Source organism: Larus michahellis, chromosome Z (genome assembly GCF_964199755.1).
Source record: "Larus michahellis chromosome Z, bLarMic1.1, whole genome shotgun sequence".
Lineage (NCBI taxonomy): Eukaryota > Metazoa > Chordata > Aves > Charadriiformes > Laridae > Larus > Larus michahellis.
Genome location: NC_133930.1, coordinates 29,210,262 through 29,234,647, shown reverse-complemented (window position 1 = coordinate 29,234,647; position 24,386 = coordinate 29,210,262). Strand labels below are relative to the sequence as shown.

The window sequence follows — 24,386 nt, the reverse complement described above, 5'->3', positions numbered from 1 at the left end:
AAAAATGAAGGAATGTTTATTTCCACATTCCTCTTCCTATGCTTTTTTTCCAAGTAAAAAAAAAAAGTATTACAGTACATTTGGTGACTTTCCCTGTGTCACCTGAACCACTGGACCAGTTTTTTTAAACCCTTCTACAATAGCTGCACAGCCAGGACTGCCAGGGCACCCAGGACTCCCATTGATTAGTGGGACAGGGACCTGTGCCAACCCAGAAAATAACAGTCATGGCCCTCTGCTCTGAAAAGCTAAATTCACAGGCATTTAAAATTTTTTATTAAGCCTCAGGCAAATATGCATGTGTGCAAATTAAGCACAGTAGCAAGGCACTAGTGCAGCAACAAATATCACTGTTTAAAAAACTATTCTGGGGGCAAAGATCTATTAGACATGTTACTAATTAACATATCTTCTACAGCAATACAGTGACACTACTGAAAAGGACATTATCAGACAGTTGAGCACACTCTTTAGTGAAGTCAGACTTTGAGCATACAGGCTTTAAAACTGCTGTCACAGAATCACAGAGTATGTCAACTTGGAAGGATCATCAGGTACAACTCCCTGCTCCTCACAGGACTACCTAAAATCACTGTCAAGAAATATAAGCCAGAGCTAAAGGTATGATTACTAACTTCCTTAAGGATGCACAACTAGACTGCTTTTGGTAAAATCAGTGCTAAATAAAAATTTCATTCTTGGTAAAACTGAAAGTATAAACATGTCCCTAGTCCGAATTCTGTCCTGGCAATATAATGTCTCTCCACTAAACAAGAATTTAATCAATTAGATACAGGCAAGCATGTATAAATAAGCCAACTGATTTTCTGTAAAATTAGAACAAGTACTGGAGAGAGATTAAAGTAGTCATCCTTTTTCTGCACTTCATCAGCTTGATTTGAATAACTCCAGCACTATGTGTGTTTTAAACTCAAAAAGACAAGAATAGATTATCTTGACATTGCTTTTCAGACAGTTTGAACAGTGACAAGAGTTGGCAGACCAACAAATGTAAAAATGAAGCAAAAGCCAGCCTTTTGCCATGCCTGAGGTGAGGAGATCCAACTTGCACTCATTCTCCTGAATGAGAAACCCACACAGCTCCTAAATGAACGAGGAATTTATTGGGAAGCCTGTGCTGGTGTCACGCACTGCGTGTGACCACGTCTCAGGTCATCGGGTGGATGCACGTGTGGGGCACAGCTCAGCTCCCTGCTACGCAGGACAGCCAGCGCCCACCCATCCTGGCCGAGCGTGGCTCGCAAAGCGAGGGGCCTTTGCTTCTGTTTAATATTTTTACAGCTGCTGCTACTGTTTGCCATCAGTCTGGTGTCACCTTATTTTCACACTAATTGGGCGAGTTGGTGACATACCTGTTTATGCAGGTGAGTCAGCATCCACACAAAATCAGATGCCAAGCAAAGACAGACTCATCAGCTAGGTCTGAACTGACAAGGATACAGACACACTAGCATAGGACTTCCTACACTGCCATCTAAAAATCATCCCCTTCAGCAAGCTGCCAGGATTGTTTGGAAGAAAAAACTCAAAAGGCTTTTATTTCGGTTGGTAACTACTTTGCAGAGAGCTAGGTCAAACTGCTTGAAGACCATCCTTTGGTGCCTCCCCATGATACTGCACATGGCCACTTCACTCCCAAAGAGCAAAGGGTCCAACCTCTGCAGCAAGTGCAAGACCAGCAAAGGCAGATCATCTTGGGCGAAGCTTTTTACTCTGCCAATCAGCAGGAAAAAGCTAGTTTGGGCACTGATGCTATTCGCATCAGCAGCCCCCGAAGGCTGAGCTATGCAGTCCTCCCTGCCTTGACTTACCAATCTGTCCTGTTTTGCCCCTGCAGTTGTAATTTGCAGCATATCTGGATGATGGCAAATCACACGTAAAACAGGAGAGGAGTAAAACAGCATAACGAATTTTTATTCTGAAAATATGGCAAGAATCTAAGGCACTTCAAACATTTCAATACACATGACTAAAGTGAATGTGACAAGGTAATAGCATTCCATAAATACGCACCGAGAACTACGCTCAATTCCACTCAAGGGGAATATACAGCTGGTACCTCTAATTTTACTCTCCAATAAACACATATGGAGCTTATAGACTGACACAGTTAATAAAAATATGGTAACAGGACATGTAATTCTTCATGTAGTTTTTAATTATTAAGGAATATAAAATGTTGAAAATACTGTGCGAGTTAATTTTATAGATACTAGTATCTTTCATATAAAAAGTTATACATTATCCCCAATTAGCAACAACTTATTTAGTGAACTTCAGACCTGACAAGAGGCTCTATCCCCAATACCTACCCACTCACCCACCAGCTCAAGATCCACGGAGCTGACTATATAAGCAACTGCAACTTCTGAATTTCAAAGTAATTAAAAACATCAAAATCATGTTGGAATGAAATTTATGAAAAGGTTACTGTGATAAAGTCTCGGCATAGTAAATACAAGTATGTTTTAGAGCGATTAAAAACAAGTCACCGGGACACCCCTGCACAGATAGAAGTCTGTGGCTGCCCGTAACAGAGGAAAGGATAATCTATAACAAAGAAGAACAGGATGTGTGCCAGTGTACGGAAAGACGAGTAGGTGCGCAAAAGAACAGTTCTGGCTAAGGTTCTCAGCTAAGCACTACTTAACTATATGCTTGCTTCAAGTTTACAGTTTTCTACCTTTAGCACTAGATCTCTGCTTTCACTTTGCTGGTGAGTTCAGGCACAAGACAATTACATTCAGTATCTGTCTCAGTAAAACAGTAATATTTAGCAGCTTAAAGATGGCATAGAGATTTTTACAGATATTCATGCACTACTACTCAAACGTGGCTCTGTGGGTGGGACCAGGCGACGTCTTTCTGCTAAGCCTAGGAGTGCCCTAGAAAAGAGGAAAGAACAATTAATCAAAGGGAACACAGCAACATCTGTGTTTTTGTCACCAGGTCAATAATTAGCACTACAATGATGCAACAGCACCTCTGCTCACTAGCCAGAGTCAGTGAACCTTGCAAGTGTGCTATCTTCAACCCCAGATAAAAGGGAGGAGGTATCCTTTAGCCAGGGTTCATCCTTCTGCAGACAACCTGTATTTAAAATGTACATTCCGCTTACCAGCATAAAAATTATCCTGTGAATAAACTTGAAAATTCATGTGCTGTACAGCTGTACAGCTGCTGGGGGTGGTGATATGGTTATGTTTTACTATTATGTTCAGGAGCAGCAAGTTAAAATGTAAACTGCAGGAGGTTCTGTACTAACCGGTGACTGGGTTTTGGAAAAGTTGACATGGGCATAAAGGAGAACCGCTATGTCCTTATGTCCAGCTTCCAGGGCTATTGAAAGTGCTGTGCTGCCATCCTGAGAGAAGAAAGGAAGAAATAAGAGAATTAGTGCTTGTGAGCATTAACAGACGTCTTAAAAGCCCCATCAGCCCACTGAGAAGAAGGGAAGTTATGAAGTGGAGGCCCCACTGCTCAGACAGACAGGTGGGTTAATTTAGAGTCTTGTTTAATTTCTTTTATTATAATTAAGTGACAATAAGCCTTGCACTGCTGTTTTATGAGGCAGACCAATTGTCAGAGGCCTCGTAATTTCTCTCAATGAGGAGTCTCGATTATTGCTGAGGAAGAATGAGCATGCCATTATCACAATAACGTTACATGTAGTGCTGTGTAAGACCAGTGATTTCAGAAGATTGGTCTGTCCAAGAGAAACTACAGCATCAGTGAGGAGTGGAAAAGGAGATAAGGGAGGGATAAGTGCTAATCAAATATCATGATAATTGCTGTGTTACAATGATAATTGTTGTGTTATATCTCCCATTAACACTAAGAGTGGTTGCATTCCTAATTCCAAATGCTCCTTGACGGAAGTCTAAGTACAACCAAATGGACTTTCCTGGTTGAATACTGTCACCTGTTTCTCAGAAGATACTGCTTTCAGAAACCATGGTTGTCGAAGCTGCTAGAAGCAAAGGCTGTTTTTCCCTGAAGGGTAATGTATTGACCTGCTGCTTTCCCTTTAGACCAGGTTTGATCCAGGAAGAAGCAGATGTCAGACAACCTGTGATGTGAACCTCTGAGCTGCTGGAGGGGCACACTTGTATGAAGCTGCCACATCCCCAACTCTGCATTCCTTGCTTCCTTCCCTTCCTGAAACTGGTGCATCACACGGCTACAAGCCCAATGGCATCTCAATTACAAGGCAGGCAGCTACAAAGTTGGCACAAATCTCGCAGTGGCTTACTGGTCCACTGCCTGGCTTTTGGCTCTTGTGCACAGAAGTTTCCACAATAATGATAGTGTCCTCTCACAGGGATCACTTCTTATGTTGGCTCTCAGAATGGAACACATTTTCTAGCTGCTGCCATAGCACTAGTCAGCACCAGTTTAAGGAATCTGTAAACACTTTTTCCAGCATGGGACATGATGGATGGCATCCAAGTGGAACGTATTCTTATGAGACTACAGGGAGCGATTATACATAAATCTTAATTGCCCTGAGCAAACAGGGAGGTAGAAGAGCTGTCCTCTACACCACAATACAATGGACTACAAACGAACAACAAAACCTCCACAGGCAACACCAGGAAAAGCCAAGTTCTTAAAGAGAGATGCTGAATCACTGTCAGAATGGCACACATCAGTAGGATGAAACTCAGCTTACTAGTGATCATGCTGACTGGAAAAGTATCACTGTCACATTCAGAATAGCTAGGGGAATGCTAAAAATCTCATAATCTCTCAGCACAGACAAACCCATTATAAAATGAGTAAGCAGCAGACAAGCTGTGCTTGGGAAATGGTATCAAACTGCCTACAGGAATAGTTAAGCGTCATGTCTCCATAAAGCTTTTAATTATTGACTTGGTGATTAATAGTGCTAACAGCATCCAGGCTGCAGTAACCTAGATTGTCCCCAAAAGGGTTTGTTATACTGAAGCCTTCTTACATTTTCCTCTCAGGCCAGCTGTTACACACTGCTGGCACCATCGGGCAACTGAGCTCCTGCAGCAGGTGAGTGAATGAACAGGAACGATGTCTCTGCCTTTCTGTAAGAGCTTCAACAAATAACCAACCACTGCTCTCCCAAACCCCAAACCCGAGCTCCATTTCAGTGCTCAGTAGGTGAAAGCAGTAAGAATAGGAAACGTACCCAAGAAGTGGTGGTGTTAATGAGAACACAATACTGGCAATAAACCAGTTAAGTCAACATTTTCAAGCTTGAGAAGTCTACAGACCAAACTGTCTGCTGACAGTGTGGGTTGCAATGATCCTTGCAAACAAGAAATATGCGTCTCACTTGGCCCTGAAGTCACAGCCTGTATCTGCTTATTGTCAGGATGATGTAGCTTCATGACTGAGACTAAACCTGTACTCTCAAAAGTCGTAGTGTAGACACTTCGTCAACATGCTGTGAAGAGAACTGTAGGGCTGATGTTTGCCACAGACACAGAAATTGACACAGCAATGCTGTTAAGTGACCCGATAAAGTCCTAACTGAAAAGGGGAAGACTCCTTGGAAAAGCGGAAGGAATGTGAGAAGGGAAGACGTGTTACCAAATGGTTTGTCTCTTCTGGCCACTGCACACCTACAGCTAACCACAAAATACAGCTAACCACAAAAATAGCTACTGGCTAAGTCTGTCAGAAAAGCAGAGATACTAGACAAATAATCACAGCACTTGCTACCACTAAGCAGAGGATTCATGCATTTGGTACTTTGGTGCTGCGAGTCAGAGATTCACATAAGTAGATTTCAGCAGCTCTCCATTACATCAAAAATATTAGAAAAACATTCCGGAATGGAGAAGCTATCTGATGAAGCACTGTCTGGAAAGGCAACTCACATTGTCCTCCAGGGTGCCATTACACCCAGGCTGAGCCAGCAGAAGTTTGACGATCTCTACATGTCCATGTTCACTAGCACACATCAGAGCTGTAGAGCCCTCGTCGTCCTGGATATTGACGTCTGCACCACAGGCCAGCAAAGCTTTAACCATGTCTATCCGCCCATGACTCACAGCCAGCATCAGTGCAGTCTGACCAGCCTGCATGGAAAGAAGAGGAAAACCTAAATCACCACACAGACAATCAGTGACAAAGCACGCACACTTTTTTTTTTGGCACTGTGCTGCTTCTGGGGAAAGAAAAAGATTGTTATTTTATACAGCACTCTCAAGGTTCTGCTTCCCGTTATTTAAATACCTTTTATGCATAATATATCCCCCATTCACATAGTTATTTATTAAATTAAAGGAAGATATAGGATCTATTTCCAGACATCTGGAGTTCCTTGGAAGGTATTAAATGGTACAGAATTTGTAAATGCCTCCTAAAATTCAGTGATGGTTCTTTCATATAATATTCAATCTTCATTTTTAGAAGAGATCCAGACCTGAGGCTCAACTGTTCTTCCACAGCTCCATTTTGTATACAGCTACCAAAAACATATACACAAACATCAAAGACCACAGAGGGCGAGAGTGAATGAGTGCAAAAGCTGAACCGATGGAGCAGGGACAGGAGTGTGGAAGGAAAGACAGAAAGCCCCAGGAGTGGGCACGGTGTCGTTTGACTGACCTGGCTGGCTTTAGCATTCACGTCCCCACAGCTGAACAGTTCCTCCACTATCCTCATGTCCTTCTCCGCTTCCACAGCTGCAAGCGCAGCGAGCATGATGGGGGTATAGCCGGCCTTGTTCTGATGATTTACGTTACAGACATCTGCAGAGGGATGAGATAATTTCTTTGGAAAGCAGGAACCCAAAAAGCAGCAATTGTGCTAATGAACTGAATAAACTGTTAGTAGACCAGCCTATAAAAAGAAAAGGCAGCAAGTGCTCTTATAATGGAAGCAATTCAAGGGAAAGCGGAGAAGAAAAAAAAATAAACAGGGGTGCTCTTGAGCTCGAGAAACAAAAGGATTCCCTCCTACTATGCATGCAACACAAGGGAGAGCACAAAGGCATTTTATATGTCATCATTTAGGGCTTTGTGCGATTTTTTCTCTTTTGTAAAAGCAAGTGGTCTGAAATCTGAAACGACCATTGGGGTCATGGGGCTGAACCCCAGGAATACCATCAGGAGAGTCTTTAAGCTCCTCTCCTGAGGGAATCCACCCCACAAAACAAAAATGACCCAGCAACATGGTCAGTGGAAAAGCTGTTTCTCCTCAGCACAAACATTTTCCTGTAATCAGTGTTATTTTAAAGATCTGCAAGTGTACTTTGACATGTTTGGAGCTGCAGAAAAAAACTTGCAATTAAAAGACTGTTTCCAGCTCTACAGAGTATTTGACTGTGAACAAAAACAGTCAAGTCCTCTGACTAGTGCCAGCAGCTGACAAGAGTTCTCCTTTTTGTTCAGGTCTAACCTCCAGTTGGTCTCTGTTCCTAAAATTCTGCAGAAATCCAGCAGGGCTTATCAGTTTACCAAGCAGCAGGGCCTTCAGTGTGCTCATCGTATCGGAAGGCAAGGACTCAGACTTACATAAACAGAGTCTCTAGACTTGGGGTTAAATTGCACCACAGATATCTTAACAAGCAAAAATGTTTCAGGAAATTCTTCAGACTTATTGACAAAGGCTTTTTTTTTTCTTTAGGTGAAAAGAACATTGCAGAAGCAGTACAAGTGCAGATGTAAAAAAAATGCACAATTTTTTCATGTTCCACAGACATCACCCATGCTACCTTAAAACCAGTAGCCCAACCTTACTTTCAGAACCACTTCTAGGAAGCCACTGAAGCCACAGAACATGACAGTCCGCTACATGCATTACTTCATGAATAATGAATAATTATTGGCAGTGATGCTCTCCTACCCAGGCTAGACTACTTGAGCACAGGTGTGTTTTCTGAGGTCACATTTCATCTCCTTATCTTTATGGCTAATAGCAGAGCTGTTTTCCTATTTGTCCTCTTGGTAACACTGCAACGGTGATACAGAAGAGTCTCATCTGCTCTTCTCAGCAAACAGACACGGAGTTCTTGGACCAAGAACCTGCCTGTCATATAACCACATTGCAAAGTTGACTGTAGCGACCATTTAGACATTCTCCAGAGGGAGACTGTTGAAACCTGAAGGAATTTGCCTGTTTGTAAAACACTTTCCAAGTGCTGGCACATGCAGTGTGCTCCTGCACACCTGCCACTAGTCACGGTTGTTGGATTTTGCAGTTAAAACCCGCTATCTTTGTAAGAATATACCAGCTGCTGTAAACTACAGCAGTCCTGACTTCCAGCAACAGATGAGCATACTCACGCTACTCTGAGATACCCAGGGAAGCGGAGAGGCAGTTTCCTCCCACCGCGGTGCTGCAGAGCCAGCCTGCCGCATTTCACTGTGCTCCTGACATTCCCCACATTCCCCTGCTGTGACTCACCCTTCCCAACAGGCTGCCTTCAAACAGGACCAGAGATTTCAAAGCACTCACTTTCCTGCCGAGGAAGTCTTTGCAGCGACAGGGGTGACGGATTATCAAAGCTGAGATTTGTATCATTAATTGTGTTTATCTGATGTTGCCTTTCTGGATTTATAAATATTGCTAGGCTTACACTCCAGCTATGTCGTTGGTCCGGTTAAGCTTCACAACCAACTGTGACAGGTTTTATAAGTAGTTTAGGGAAAGAAACTTCTGTCGGGGAGCAAAACTAGGCTTAAAGAGATCGCATCCTGCCTGGGACCAGCTCCAACGTGTGACACCTTCTGCTGACTGCCTTCTGGCTTAGGGCATGTAGGGAGCAGATGCTCTGGAGTCTCCCCTCTGCCGCTACCCTCTCTCTGTGTGTGTGGCAAGAGGATCGAGGGAAGGAAGCCACAACAAGAGCAACTAAATGAAGCATCCTCGCATTGCTCATGGATCAGAGAAATGCTCCTACACGGCAGGATACCATATTGTCCTAGTTTCTCAGGAGAGCCATATCAACATGCCAAGGCGGTGGCCAGAAACAGCTTTTGTACTGCTTTGGTAAGATAAAGCTAGATTAGCTTCACTGTTTAACATAGACATTTATACCTGAATGGATCTTCCTCCACCAGCACCCTACCTGTGGCTGAGCAGTAGCTGCGCTGCCTCCAGAGAAAACTGCTGGAGGCTGGTGCTGCTGAACTTGGACTACAGTCCAAGAGTCAGGGATCTGCCTATCTGTACCAAATGCTGGTCAGCTCTGTATATAATTTACTTGAGTGTTTCTGTAACTTCTTCAAGAGATATCACCCTCACCTCCAAAGCCAGCACTAGAAACAAGGATTCTAGACTACCCAAATGAGCCACCATGTAAGAGAAGTTAAAAGAGCTGCTGGCGGAAGCCCAAACTTGACCTCTTGCTCATCAAGAATTTCACCTGTGAGGATTGCAAAAACCAAAAACAATTAAAAAAAATGCAAACAAGTCAACCTACTTGCATCCAGAAGAAGCTTTACAATTTCAAAATTAGAATGTGAGACGCTGTAATGCAGAGCAGTGTTTCCATTTCCATCTGCCATATTGATGATATGTCTGAGGACAGCAGGAGAAATCTCTTCAAAAGCAGTTATGTAGTCTCCAACCATTTCAGGGACAGCTGACTTCTGACTTGAGACACGAAACCACTCGTGCTGGATGGTATTTAAACAAAACCTCTGCCAAAACCAAGACAGAAAAATTTACATATGCGCAATCTATTTAAAGGATTTTCCATCCCACAAGTGAGCCATGCAGGAGGTCAAGCCTTTTTTAGTCAAATGTGGGAAGAAAGTATTCAGCTCACAAACAAGATGTACGGACCGAAGCTTCTCCTCTGACTAAACCCCTCTTTAAAACACCGACTGTTTACCTCCTCTTATTTTGCTTCAATTCAGGAATGGTTCACCCTCAAGGGCACAGAATTTTATATTACCCCAGAATTAATGGGTATCAAATACTGGTGAACAGACAAAAGACCTGGAGTAACCGTTTCCATGAAATACATAACTTCATAAACCACCGATGAACCCAAGACTAAGAGCAGTGGGAATGCATGTTTCTCGGGGGCTTAAAACAACAGCATGCTAAGTCAAGTAGGTCCAATCCCAAGGCATGAATTATCAAATGCACAAACTACTGGAGAACTGACTGGACAGCAGTTCTGCAAGAGAAGAGCTGGGCATTACAGAGGATCACAAGCTGAACCTGAGTCAACAACGTCACACTGTAATGGATTTTGGGGTGAATAAACAGATTTATAAGTTGCACGGCATGTTATGCAGTCCCTTCTCTCTGCCTAGCACTGTGAAGGCAACAGCTGGACTACCTTGTCTGGCTGGATCACGGAATGACAGGAAAGATTCAGATGAAACAGTTTCAAAGGTGAGCAGCCAGAACGATTAGAAGTCAAGGAAATTTGATCTATGGGACAGATAGGAAGGACTGGGGCCTGTCTGCTGAAAGGACAGTTGGCAAAAGGAACACCATAACATTTTCACACTGCAAAAGGCTACTGCAGTGAGAAAAGGAAGAACCTGTTCTTCACCTGCAGAATGGGTGGCTGTAATAGTAAGAAATTTCAACTGCAATGAGAACATGCAGGTTAGACATTCAGGATCAACTTTCCCACTGGTATGGACTGAGGGCAGAGGGCTAGGAGCCTCTTAGGCCAGATAACTGTCTGTGAATAACAACGTAGGTAGAGCAGATCTAGCTGTGAGCCAAGGACGCTCCTGCCATCACCGCAAGCTCTGACTTTCTGAGACAATTTCTATAACCTGGAAGGACCACCATGTCCTTCTTCTCCTTTCATAAACCCCCACCTGCAAGGTAGCCAGTAAGTTCAAGGACAATTTTGCCAAGAAGACAATCAGCACACTTCTCTAGCCACTAGGGAAAACACCAGTAGTTCTAGAGGGGGCCTATGTCTGGTAAAGGGACAATATTCTATATGTATCAGTACTACATATTTATCTATACTACATATAAATATATACGGAATATTATACATCAGTACTACTATAATAAAAACTTACAAGGTCCAACCATTTGAGTTAAGACACCATGTGTACTGTGAACATACAGAGCTGAAACACAGAAGTGGTCATAAAGTAACACAATATAAATATATTTTTTTTTAATTTTAGGCACTACTGAGTCCAAAATACCACTAAGAAATTATTTTTACAGTCACGGTATCACACACATTTTTAAGTAAATGGTACTTTTTTTAATTCAAGAATCTATCACATCCCAAAAGAAGCAGTCAGCAGGTCCTTCTGGCGTAAACAGCAGCTACAAGATCTGAGTATGCTGGAAGAGGTTGGGACAATTTATATGGATCCCTAGCTGTACTGATGTTTATCCTTTTTGGACAAGACTTCTTTATCATTATTATTTATTATTATTATTCTATGATTCTATTTTTCATTTATTATTATTCTATGATTCTATAAGGGTTATTAAACATTGGAATAGGTTGCCCAGGGAGGTGGTGGATTCACCATCTCTGGAGGTGTTTAAAAAAAGAGTAGATGGGGCACTGAGGGACATGGTTTAGAAGTGGCTCTTGTCAGGGTAGGCTAAAGGTTGGACTCGATGATCTTAAAGGTCCCTTCCAACCTCAACAATTCTATGATTCTATGATTCTATCAGCAGACAGAGAGAGAACAAGAGCTCATTAGTCTGTAGTTTCCAGATACAAAACACCACTTGTGCTGGCAAACATTTTAAGCACAAGAAAGAAATGTGTAAATTCAAATTACACTTTCAAGGTAGAAATTATCAGCTAGTTATATCATTTTTGACACTTTCAACTCCAACCGGGCCTGAAACATTTGTTGTTTGAATGCCTAAACTACTCCCGAAGGACTGACGCAGGGTTAAAAACTACCCGTCACACTGGTATTAAACAACCTACCAAAACATTCCCTGGACCACAAATGTCAGAATTAGACACAGACAATATTTGTGTCTGTGTCTTACAGACAATATTATTGTCCTTAAGAAGCTGCAGATACTCTACGGTAGAGGAGACTGGCAGTGGATTGTTGCCTTTCACATCACCGCACAACTGTAACAAATGCAAAATTCAATTTGATATCACTATGCAGTGTTCCTTTGCTTTCAGATTGCCCTCACAAAGTAGCATAGGCAATTCCTGTATGAGGCATATAGGCAATTCCTGTATGAAGCAAATACAACCTTATTTACTGAGTATTAACTGAATCTTCCTTACTCCCTGCTGCACTGATAAAAGCTACCAGCGCAGTAAGCGAGACAGAAACAGTATCCCTGTGCTTAGAAGGAAGCAGTGCATGTTCAGTTTTAGAGCAGACTCGGAGCTTTTGTCATGGTCTCCTCACCCCGTGCAGTCTCTAACTGTGAGGCCTGAGAGCCGCCCGCAGCAGTGCTAAAGCAACACTTACAAAAATAACACAGGAATGCACGGATGTGTTGAAACTGCGCTTTCATGTTACTATTTTTATGTGTGTGCCTTGGGATGGCAAGTCCCCAGCATACAAAGTGTAAGTACATTCTCTGGACAGAAGTCTCCTGATAGAAAAAAAGCACTCTGTGACTCTTCCAGGAAAGAAGAAATCTTCTTCTGCCAAGCCACTGCGGTGCTGGTCCTGCAAAACCAGAAGTTACCCCTCCCTAAAGTTTTCCTGTTGCAGCTCAGAGAGAATTTTGCCCTGCTTGCTTACCACATCTTTGTTGGTCAATGCCTTGGGGTCATCAATGTTGTTTCTCAGCAGGTGACATGCCGAAAGCATCTTTTCACTTAGTTCGTATCTGAAGGAGACAGCAGAATACACAGCACATTTAAATTTTTCTCTCCATGTTTTGGCATAGGAACATTTCTGAAAGTCGTGTGGGAGTGAATGTTTCCAGGCAAGTCACCAGCTGCTGCAACGCAGAAGGTGTGCTGGCAGCTCTTCTCTGCGGGGACTCCCTCCATGTCGAGTGGAGCCGCCGACCTCCGCGAGGAGGAAAAATGTGTTTCCCAGATGCGGGCGGGAGGAGCAGTGGGAATGGAGAGCAGGCGATGCATCACTTCTGTGCTTTAGACTTGGCAGCCCGTCTAGTGGAAATTCTCACCTACTGCTGTACGACTGCAGAGCATGTGTTACATACTCTGTGCTTTGATTACTTGATTAACAAGAGGAAATGCCGATAGTTGTGACGGAAACAGAATTAACTGGTGGGAAAGGGCACAGGCAGTGCCTCCCTGCTGGCTCCTGTTTTATCCTGTTCACCAGAACCAGATTTTCTCATCCTGTCCGCTCTGGAAATTTACTCTCTTTCTCCAGTCCCCTTTCATGTTTCTACTTCTGCCCCCTCTCCATCACAAATTTCAAAACTCAGGGAAAAGGTGAAAATAAGAAGGCCCATGCCTGTGCCACGTGGCATGCCAGGCTGCCATCCATCTCTGCCTACAACCTGCCACAGAGGATAATGGCAATTTTACAGGAAAGTTCTGCCAAAAAGCAGAGAGACTAAAGTACTCGTGTGTGTAAGGTAGGCATTTTAGCCCTCCAGGGTTACAAGCCAGCTGCTGGTGCTTCCAGAGCAATGAAATGCTCCACCATGGCATGGACCACGCTCAGTCCCACGTGGCCACTTGCCCTGCCTCCTCCCCTTGAAGGGCATTGCCAGGCCAGCCAGCTTGCAAAGAACATGCTCCTCAAGTATACGTGCCTACCTAGGCTGTCCTGCTGCCCCCTCCTCACCACCACCCCTTGCTGGGGTAAATACAAGTTAGAGACCTCCTTTGAGAACTTGCCTATCTTTCTATGCCACCTGTAAAATAACAGGCCATCCTGCAGTACTGTATAAATAAAGCTCAGGGCACTTCAAAAGTCACAGCTCCAAGGCCTGTGAATAGCTCTTCATTATGAATTTCTGCATCTCTGTTATTTAGCAGTTGATGTTGATAATTACAGATAAGTTTGACACTAAGCTATATCTCCAGTGAAACATGACGTATTTGTTTTGTCTTAGCTGTTTTACTGTTATTATTCCACTTACATAATTTTCCAAGCTAGCACACTTGTAAACATCTGGCAAACCCAGTAGCTATAAAATATCCCTTCACTGTTTACGTTTTCACTTTGTTTTGTCCATTCACTAATCAAGAATCAGTAAAAAATCACCACAATATTGCTTTCCACATGCCAAAAAAGAAAAAAAAGCCTTGCCTGCCAAATACTACCTTACATAGCTCATTACGAGCAATTTGAAAAGTGCCTTAGACATGAAATGCTGAACAAATGTGTCACAGTGTCCCTAAAGTATATCATAGTGTATGACATCATATGAAGTATACGATCTAAGGGTTGGATGACCTCGTTGCTGCTGCATCCCACTCTCTTACTGAGCAGTACCAGCCATGGCTGAGATGCTGTGGAAGATGCACATGCAAGATGAGATCCCAGCAGGCTGCTGACCTGGTGTACATGGTTCAATATTCACTTGCTTGATTACTTACTGTTTTACAGACCAGGGTGCTAAAAACGCATTGCCAGCTCCCAAACGAGTGCCGTTTGTGACCTGGGAGAGCCTCTGCTGGGGTGTAACTCACTGGGTCTCACTACAAGTGGACCATTTAAAGCCACCGGGGTCAGCTGCTGGAAGGGACACCCTCCGACACCTTCTCCCCGCTCACATACAGTTGTTCTGACATGAAACCCCCTCTGGTTACCCACTTGAGGAAGAGGGAAGTGGGCAGCAGTTGGGCGGTGATGGGGGCTGGCACTTTCTCCACCAGCTTGGGCACAGCCTGCAGCTCGCCCTGCGCAACGAGGCGGTGGTAACCCAGTGGTAACCTGGTGGTAATGCCCCATACAGAGATGCTGGGGGGAGGGCGAGCAACCTACCTTTCTCTGATTTCCACCTCCTCAGCCTCGCACTCCGGAGCGGGGCTTTCCTTCTCTGCCCCCATGGCGCAGACCTCTGGGGCGCGGGGCACGGGCTGCCCCTCCTCTGTGTGCCGGCTGCAGGGGTACTCGTGGTTCTCGCACTCCTCCTCCGAATCCGAAGAGGAACTCTCCTCGGAGCTGGAGTCATCACTGGACGTCGTCTCGTACCTGGGGGGAGAATGGGCAGGGGAAGGGGTGCTTGCTCAGCGCCATTCAGCAGCCGCTGGTACCCATCCGCACTGCTGCAAGTTGAAAAATATCTCGCCAAGGCTTAGTCCTCCTGTGTTCTACTCTCAGACACCTCTCCTACCTTCTACTCACTGATGTCGGCCTCACTGCCACCTGATGCTGCGATTATTATGTGCACACTGTGTAATGAAAGAACAACCACCTTTTTTAAACACAAGTCTGAACGCTCTGTCAGACCTTGCCTTAGCCCTAAAATGAAATTACTTTGTTCAGAGTAAATTGTGTTGTTGCCTTACTGGGCAAATATAATCAGCGAAGCTAACAAACCTACCTAAAGACAACAGCTATGATTTTAACACTTTCTCCTGTGACAATCCAAAACATTTTGATATTTTAGGTGAAATATAAGTGATTTGGACAATTATAATGCTGATTCCAATGAAATGTCTTATCTCACCAACCTCAACAGCTGATGAATTGACGTACTAAGCCTGTTCTAATGTGCAACAGAGATTTATGAGTGATAACATTCCCCCACTGTGAGTAATAATACTTTTAACCAATATGTATGAAAAGAAGTAATTGTGATATTTAGATTATATACTGCACAATGCATTTGTACTAAGGAAAAACTAATCTGAGGAAGGGGCTAGAAACGCTGTATAAAAAAACTTGATGAAACCATTTTAAAGTTCTTCGCAACATTCTGCAAGCATAAGTAATATTTTACAAGAAGATAATTTTCCATACTGTTTTCTGTATTTGTGCAGCAAAGTTTCTGTATTTACCTACGGCAAAGCCAGGAAGGTTAATTCTTAGGCAATGCCATCTCTTGCTGTATTGTTCAATACGGGTTCAGGAACGCACAGATCGGGATAAGAAACAGAAGAACGGACAGAGTCCTCCTCGGACACCAGCTATTGAAGAAAGAGGCTGACCCCTTTGATCCCTCAGCTTTTATACTGAGCATGGGGCAGATGGGATGCAATACCCCATTGGTCAGTTTTGGGTCACCTGTCCTGTCTGCTCCTCCCCGCAGGTGGGACCCCTCTACGCTTTTCCACTTCCGACCCTCCAACAGGGCACATAACAAAGTTAGCTGACCTTGGTTGCTGTAGCAATAAGTATAATCAAGGGCCTCTCTGCATACTGTTCCTTGGCATTAACTATAAACATCAGGCCTTATCACTCTGGAACCAGACACTGTCTGAAAAATATGCCCGTAATTTCAGAGCGCAGTTAGTTATAAAAGACTTAACTGAAAAGTAAAATTACTGAAAAGAAAATTAGTTTTGTTCTATCTCAAACCAGGACAGCCATGTATGACTTAAAGCATAGAAGTTTCACAGAGGATTAAGATGAGCTCAGCTGTTTCATTCTTCTCTACAACCCTTAAACTCATTTAATTAAGATGCACCTCAGTCTGAAGAATAGCACGGACAACATAAGGATGTGGACTTGTTGGATCGGGTCCAGAGGAGGGCCATGAAGACTATCAGAGGGCTGGAGCACATCTACTATGAGGACAGGCTGAGAGAGTCGGGGAAGAGAAGGCTCCGAGGAGACCTTATAGTGGCCTTCCAGTACCCAAAGGGGGCCTACAGGAACGATGGGGAGGGACCCTTTATCAGGAAGTGTAGTGATAGGATGAGAGGTAATGGTTTTAAACAGAAAGAGGGTAGATTTAGATTAGATATTAGGAAGAAATTCTTTACTGTGAGGGTGGTGAGATGTTGGAAAAGGTTGCCCAGAGAAGTTGTGGATGCCCCATCCCTGGAGGTGTTCAAGGCCAGGCTGGATGGGGCTTTGAGCAACCTGGTCTAGTGGGAGGTGTCCATGGCAGGGGGGGTTGGAACTAGATGATCTGTAAGGTCCCTTCCACCTCTAAACAGTCTACGATTCTATGACAGGCCAAAGCTATGCATAAGCTCCTGTGTTCCTCCTCTCCTTCCCACTGTGAAAGTGCTACAATGACAGATTTTTTGGAAACAGGTCTCTTACCCGCCATTAATGCCGACAAACTGCAGGTTCTTCTTGGTGTTGCTCAAATCCTTTTTCCCGTCCCTTTTCTTCATGATAGATTTGAGTGTGTTTTCATTATTAGTACACACTATTGAAAAGGGAGACAAAGCACACATATCAGTACAAATCTGTAGCCAGCTTTGACTGCAGCAGCTTTAGACAATTTTTCAAAAGAAAAAAACAGCTTTCTGTTTAATTTACCAACTGAAGCTGGGCTTTCTAATCTTTTTGTACATAAAGTCATGGTGTGAGATGCACATTGGAAATATAAAAGAACACTTCTAAAAACAACTCTGGAAACTGAAAACTAGTTTAGCCTAACTTTCCCAGCTTCCAACATGTTGCTAATCTTTATGATGCTTTAGAAAACTTTAAGAAAATAGACTTTTTTCCTTTGCTATTTGCGAAAGATTTCTAACATTGAAATGGGTTACTCTGATCTGTTATGAAAATCTTAATTCTTAGTGTCAGATGACAGAAGCTCATTGCCAGAACTAATGCCTTAGTGCAGACAGCGCATTTAACAATAACCTATTCAACAGGGTGGGGAGGTTCAATCAAGGCTGTTTCTTTAGATTTCACTATATACTGAAACAACTGTTAAACCAATCTCTAAGCGGAAGACAGGCAAAAAATTCATGCAAATTTAAGTTTAAAAAAAATAATTATTTTATTAACCCTTTCTTTCTCAGTACATTTTTCTTATGAAGTCACTAAATAGCATTTCACTGATGTGCTACAATCTGCCATTTAAAAACTAAGCCGCTATCTGCAGACACAGGGTCTCCCACTGTGACTTTCCCCGTAGCCACGTCTTTCCCTGCTTTCACAATTTTGAGAACCCTGAAAACCTCCTTTAACTGTATTTTCACATTCAAACTCCATCGGCACCACGAAAGGTGAAATGTGAACTGGTCATCACCATAGAGGCCAGAGGCAAGCTGGTCATCTGTCAGGTTAATTGGAGTGAGAGTTTTGTCTTGAGAAGAAAAGGACTTCCTTCCCCGAACAGCTTCCACCAGGGGAGTCTTCCTCTCCTCCTGAGCAGGCATAATGTCCTGCTCCAATTTCAGCGTTCGCAAATTTGAAGTTAAGTGGGTGTTTGCAAGTTGGCCGTGAGGGATGTACTCCAAAGTAGCACCTGCCAGAGAAGACAGTAGGCATCACGGAGGAGGCAGACCAAAACACTTCCGTCAACACTGTGATCAGCTTGGGGGGGGTGGGGGGAAACAGATTGGGGGAATAAAAAGGGCAACGCTTGTGCTCTACAATACTCTTTTCTGAGGATCCAATAGGAAAAGGGTGTGATCGCTTTCAGAAAATAAAAAAAACACCATAGCTGTGAGTTTTTCTGTCCCTGAAAACATACAATACAAAGAAAAATTATAAAGATATTGGCTTTAAAAAGGACAAAAAGAAGTGCTCCTTCCTCCTCCTTCTCTTTCAGTATGTGCAGTGACCCCAGAGGGCGGACTTGCTGAGCTGCTCCTCACTGACGTGCCTGAAGAGTGCGTTCATGGGCTCTGCAGGTTCCTTCTGCAAGAGCAGTGCCCCCTTTATCTTACTTTTTTTAAAGAAATGGCATTTTCCATGAAAGCAGAAACTTTTCAGGAACCTTTCATTTTTGCTGGCATTCCACTAACTCTGAAAGTTATATACTCTATCCAGTTACTGAGACAACTGCAATAAACTCCCACCCACTGCATTTCTTTCTTTCTTTCTTTTTTTTTTTTTTTCCTTTTCAGGATGGTACTGAGCTAGTAGTTGTATTCAAATCAAATTCCAAAAGTTTGGGTTACACTTTTTCTTTTTCCCCCAATTTGCTGGCATCCACTTATTTTTTCCCTTTGTGTGTTTAAAAGGCAGCACTAATTACACACAGACTTTTACAGATTCCCCTGGAGTTTCTCCAGCTGTGCTATTAGAACTGCTCTACAAAGCTGCACAAATGCTTTTGTTTGTGGAACACACTGCTTTTTTACACACACATTCTTCCTTAAGTAATCTTGCTAGCATTTCAAGGAAAAAGATAAAAGAGCATTTAATTTACTTTAAACGCTATCACTTCTTTCTTTCAAAGCTTGCTTCAATCACTTCTGCCTCTGCAGTTTTTTTTCTTTTGTGTTTATTAAGAATTAAGGCACAGCCACCTCATCCAAACAGATGAGCGGCACCACACAGGCTGCTAACATATTATAGTAAGGTAAATTCCAAATATTCACTTTCAGAAATACAGCTGACATCTTTATTGCTCTTGCTAGGCTGCCCTTCCCCCTTCTTGCTTCACCTCATTTGCTGGCTGTTGGCTTTTTTTCCCCATAAGAAGACATAACGCAACTGATTTTTCCAAATGTTGTCACTTCCCAGAAGGTTCCTCCTCTTTGCTCCCGTTCCCAGCTAAGTCTCTGAGTTCCCAAGTGAGTCTCACCCCACATGCAATTCCAAGGCACCTTCTCAAGCAAGGAGACCTATTGCCCGCTGTCACCGTTGCTTATAGCTTTACTCCATGCTACAGGGGGAAGCCACCTGCTGGGAAAGGCACACGACAGGGTATTGGCAGACATGTCACTGCAGGTATAGCCAAAAAGCTTCTGCCCTTTAAGGAAAGCGAGGCAGTCACCCCAGTGCCCCCCCGTGCAGGAACAACCCCTCTAGAGATGCGTGCTCAGGACAAAATGGGAATCAGTGGAAATCAAGAGGGAAGTCCTGTCCTCGTTCCCCCACCTTTCCTGGCTTCACAGCAGAGATCCAACTTCGGTCGGGTCTCTTCCCAACAGCAAGCATCATCCCTCAGTCTATCAGCCGAGGAGAAGAGGACTGCCTAAGCAATGGAGCGCCGAGCCAAAAACAATGATTTTTAAACTCCCTTAGCTGAAAAACAAGGAAACTGCCTCTCCCTCCACTTGCTTGGAGCGGTGACAGCTACAAGAGAGCACCGAACGGAGTTACCACTTCCAGCTGCAGCTGGTGGTGGCTGCCTCAGCTGGTTTTCCCAGGTCACCCCTCCTGCTCCAGCCTCACCACCGAGGGCACAGGGAGGGAGCGGAGGGGACCTGCTCTGAAGCAGCGGAGACATGCAAACCTTCCGAAGCTGCCCGGGTTTACTGTCAGCTGAAATCCCTCCGTCTCCGCAGCGCGTCCTGGGGACACGGGTGGGCTCGTGCGTGCTGGAGCTGAGGAAGGCTGTCAGGCCCCTGGCCGGGCAGAGCCGGGGTCCTGCCTGATGTGAACTGACGGCACCTTGGTGTGCCCTGTCATCCCCCCTCAGTGATGCTCAGCCCCACAAAGCCAGCGTCTGGACTTCCTCAGGTGTCTCCCTTCTGCCCTGGGACACGGCTGAGGAGGGAGCTGGAGGGTAGGACAGAGAGAAAGGAGAAGGACCATAGCTGCCTCATAGCCTTTCTCCTAGCTAAACCTGCCACCAACGCAACAAGATCTCAGTAGGTTCCCTCTTCTGGTTCATCCCTCAGTGGCTGACAAACACCACACTGAGTTCAGGATCTGGAGCATGTTGTCCATGCCTTTAAATGAAGCAGCAAAGGTGTCGTGCTCGGCCCCCAGCACCTGACAAGAGGGTGACATCAAGGCTCGAGAACAGGCACACAGCAAGACAGCATGCATTAGACAAACTATTAGACAAAAGTCCCATACACTCCTTCTCCCAACAAAACTGTTTGATGTCTACACCTACTGTGTCTACAGTACCCACGATTCCAGGAAAGACAGCTTTGGGCCCAACACAGCGTTAATGCTGCAAGGTGTTAATTAGCATTTAACATCAGCTCTCAGGCCTTCCCTTTTACAAGACAGCCAACAAAAAGGTCCTTGGAGAGCAGCAACCTAGCACGTGGAAAAATGGATGAAGGAAGCAGGTGTGCTACCCAACACTATGGTCAATGATTTAACTGATTAATCAACTGCTGCCCAAACCAACAAGCTGAATGCGCCAAGTTCCCTCCGCCTCCAACAAGGCTGCAGGATGGCCATCAGGGCCAGGGGGACCGCACGCCTCTCAAGTGTGGGAGAGAAACCCTGGCTGGAGATCACCACCACCCTACACAGAGCTTAAATCAGACTCCTCATGTCACCTCACACAGACCTCAAGCATGCTTCCCCAGAGCCCTTCCCAGTGACACTGGGTCACGAGGCACCACACTGACAATACATCAGCCAACAGGTTCAACGCCTAGCCAGCCACGGCCTCCAGAGAGCCACACGGGTACACTCACCCTCCTGATTTTTGTTAGTTTATTGTTGCAGGCAAATAATGCAAATTTGACATAAGTTTCTACGTATTGGTATAGCGTGGCTAACCACAGCATGGAGCTGCCAGGAATTTCTAAATGTATTTTGCAATATAGTAGGGGATCTTGGCAAAATTCACGAGTATTTTGGAAGCAGAAGTATGATAAGACAAAACAAAAAATTTAGGGACTTCAACTGTTCATAAACCCTTATAAAGAAAGCTACCGTCGTCAATTTCAGAAGCACCTTCAGTGGTTTAGCCCCAGTGGTTTGAGAGAATGAGAGCACCTGTTTTTAATTTTTTAGAAGGAACCTCCTCTCCTAAATCACTTCTGCTTCTTTTGAAAATCTCACCAATTTAAACCAGAATGACAGCAAAACTACATCAGCATTAGACTACCCATGCCATTTCTGGCATCTATAAAATCAATTTATTGTTGTTAAAATGATATTTCCCTTCCTAACTGCAGGCTTTCCCTCCCATTTATGAGAGCATGACTAGTCATGCAGTAAGCTGGTTCGGGGAACTCAGTGGGTCATTTTTAAACAGTACCCTTCCCCCTGAATTTGAGCGGAACTTGTGATAACACAAGTCTGGCCTTTACCTGCTTTTGAAAAATTCCATTTAGTCTGATGGAAGCAAACCTAACTATTACTATAAAAACTATTTCGCTTGACAATACTTTTATACCACTGGAAATGAAGAGAGGTGCAAATGAGGCCAGGGGAATTAAATACCATCAGGATGAAAACCTATCTCTCTGGCTGGAACATCACAGGCTTCTAGCTAAAAAAAGGGCACAAGCTTGCTGCCTATGTGGTAGCTGCCCACTGATTTTATTTTTAACCTGTTGATCAGTGCAAGTATTTATGTGCACAATATGTTTATAACAGCCAATGATACAATTTATACACTCCCTATTAAAGACAGTGCATAAAGGTTGTCTGGAGCACATACATCAAGGAAATACTTCTCTTTCACACTGCATGATTTCTTCATGGTAGCAATAAGATCCCTATGAAACTACTGTAACTGAAGAACACAAAGTCTTCTCTAGTGGCCTTAAATATTATTAAGTTGCTTTATCCTTAAAAAGTTATTTCTTCATATAAATAACTTTTAATCCACTTTCCATTTGGCCTATCCATCACAACTATAGAAAAAAAAAAAGCCCCATTCTACTAAGTTAAATAAAAAAGCAGTGATGAGCAAACATGTTACGTTTAAACATTTACAGTGATTGATATTAACCCATCCACCCACCTGATAAATGTGTTACCTTCAGAAGACTAAACGTAGTTTCAATTTAAAAGGTTCTTTTGAGCCATTCCAGGTTAAAAGTCAGTGAATTTAAAATTTCAGAACCAAAAATTGCCATATATGAACTTCTTATATGATAAACTGACAGAAGCCAGATTCACTTGGGGCCCAGGCATATGGTAAATGTTGCAACTACCATTTGGCTCCAGGGAAAACACTCCTTTTAACAGGACGACTCCTTTAATAGGACTGCAAGAGCAATCTCAAATTCATTTTCACTCTCTCTTTAACCATTTTCTTTGTGTTGGGAAGCTGCTTTCCATCCCCAAACTAGCTTGTGAAGCCAGTCTGTTGAAACTGGAAGTCAAAACCAATTCCTTTAATTGAACAAGATTGAAAACAAAAAATTACACGTCTGGGAAGCAGGTAATAATCTTATTTTATGAAATGCTCTCCCTTCCAAGACAACTGTGTGCAAAGCTTGGTGAAAGCCATCCTTAATTTCCCTGATGAGCGTGGATCAAAGCATATCATGATGCTGGGCACAGCAGGAAGGTCATCTCAGAGCTTTTCCTGCTTTTTCATTTATGAGCAGTTGATCTTCTCAGCCGATGCTTTATTGTTGATGAAATACGACAACACTTCCTTGGAAAAAGGGGAATCTTCTGCCATTAAATATTCATAGATGTGTCTGTTACTATGGGAGTTGAACTCTGAACAAAGCTCAGTGCCCGAACATCATGTCCCTGTGCCACAGCGTGGGGAGGGAACTGGGGTTTTACCAGTCACTAACAGACAGGCTAGCAGGCTGGAGCTTGCTACTCTCTAAGCAGTAATAGATTTGGAAGAAAAACATTATTTCTATTGTGTCAAATTATACTCCTTATTAACTGAAGCAGAAATGAGGAGATAGAGCAGCTTTCAGATTCAAACATCCCCTGTACTGCAGAACAGAAAATACTCTAATGATAATAATGATAACAGCAATAAGCTGGTCTTAACACGTGACCATGGAAGGTATGTCAAACCTCTTTAAAGAGGTTTACGGAGTTCCACATGAATAATGTCTTTATAGGACAATTACCGACCAGGTCGCTGCTTCTCTTCTGATATAATCAGACGGGAATTTAAAAGAAGAAAAAAACCTCACTGAACATCCCAGTTCCTAATACAGGGGTTGCTACCACTTTCAAACAACACAGGCATTTGATCTTTGTCTAGCAGGTCAATAGATACCACCTGCCACAGGAAAAACGCAGAGGAGGCACTGTGCTCTTTGAGGTACCAGCCAAACACACGTGAATAAACAGCACTCATCTGGCACACAGATGGGACCATCTGCATGACCGTTTTGCATCACCCAGGGAATATGAAGAATGCTTCACGAATGTCAGTCAGCCTCTCCCCGGCAGAGAGACGGATGGGTCCTGCTTATTACACAAACAAGCGCATCTGTACAGAAACTTAACCGGGTGATGAACGCATGCATCTGTGGCAGAGCTGAAGCTGAGGGATTCATTCACTTGCCTAGACGTAGACAACCAGTGCAATTTGCAGCAGCCCACAGCTTCACAGGGTCCACGGACATGCCTGCGCCTCAAACAGCACCAGCTTCCGAGCCTCAGGCAAGCCTCGAGTCTTCAGCTGCACTAGCGTGGTCCATGCTGCCAGGAGGGGGGCTACCAACCCATCAAGCTACACAGTCTTTGAGAGAAAAGGCTACAAACTTTGTCAAACAGAAGAGCTGCAAGGAGAAAACAGCTTCTTCCAACTCCCTG

The 24,386-nt window shown here is 43.8% G+C and overlaps 1 protein-coding gene across 12 annotated transcripts in view; it reads right to left on the bottom strand.

Annotated features, from left to right (window-relative positions):
- Window positions 1–1,909: 1,909 nt before the first annotated feature.
- KANK1 (KN motif and ankyrin repeat domains 1) overlaps window positions 1,910–24,386 on the bottom strand; it is a 133,511-nt gene continuing 111,034 nt past the window's right edge. For 11 of the 12 annotated variants that reach the window (XM_074569739.1, XM_074569738.1, XM_074569745.1 and 8 more), the window contains 9 exons: window positions 18,025–18,243; window positions 17,082–17,190; window positions 14,850–15,059; window positions 12,678–12,765; window positions 9,428–9,647; window positions 6,610–6,752; window positions 5,877–6,077; window positions 3,287–3,385; window positions 1,910–2,906 (listed from right to left, as the gene is read on the bottom strand). In XM_074569739.1, the coding sequence (XP_074425840.1) occupies window positions 2,844–2,906; window positions 3,287–3,385; window positions 5,877–6,077; window positions 6,610–6,752; window positions 9,428–9,647; window positions 12,678–12,765; window positions 14,850–15,059; window positions 17,082–17,190; window positions 18,025–18,243 (1,352 nt within the window). In that variant the 3' untranslated portion in view covers window positions 1,910–2,843. The remainder of the gene's footprint in view (window positions 2,907–3,286; window positions 3,386–5,876; window positions 6,078–6,609; window positions 6,753–9,427; window positions 9,648–12,677; window positions 12,766–14,849; window positions 15,060–17,081; window positions 17,191–18,024; window positions 18,244–24,386) is intronic. The other variant, XM_074569744.1, reaches the window with a different exon arrangement.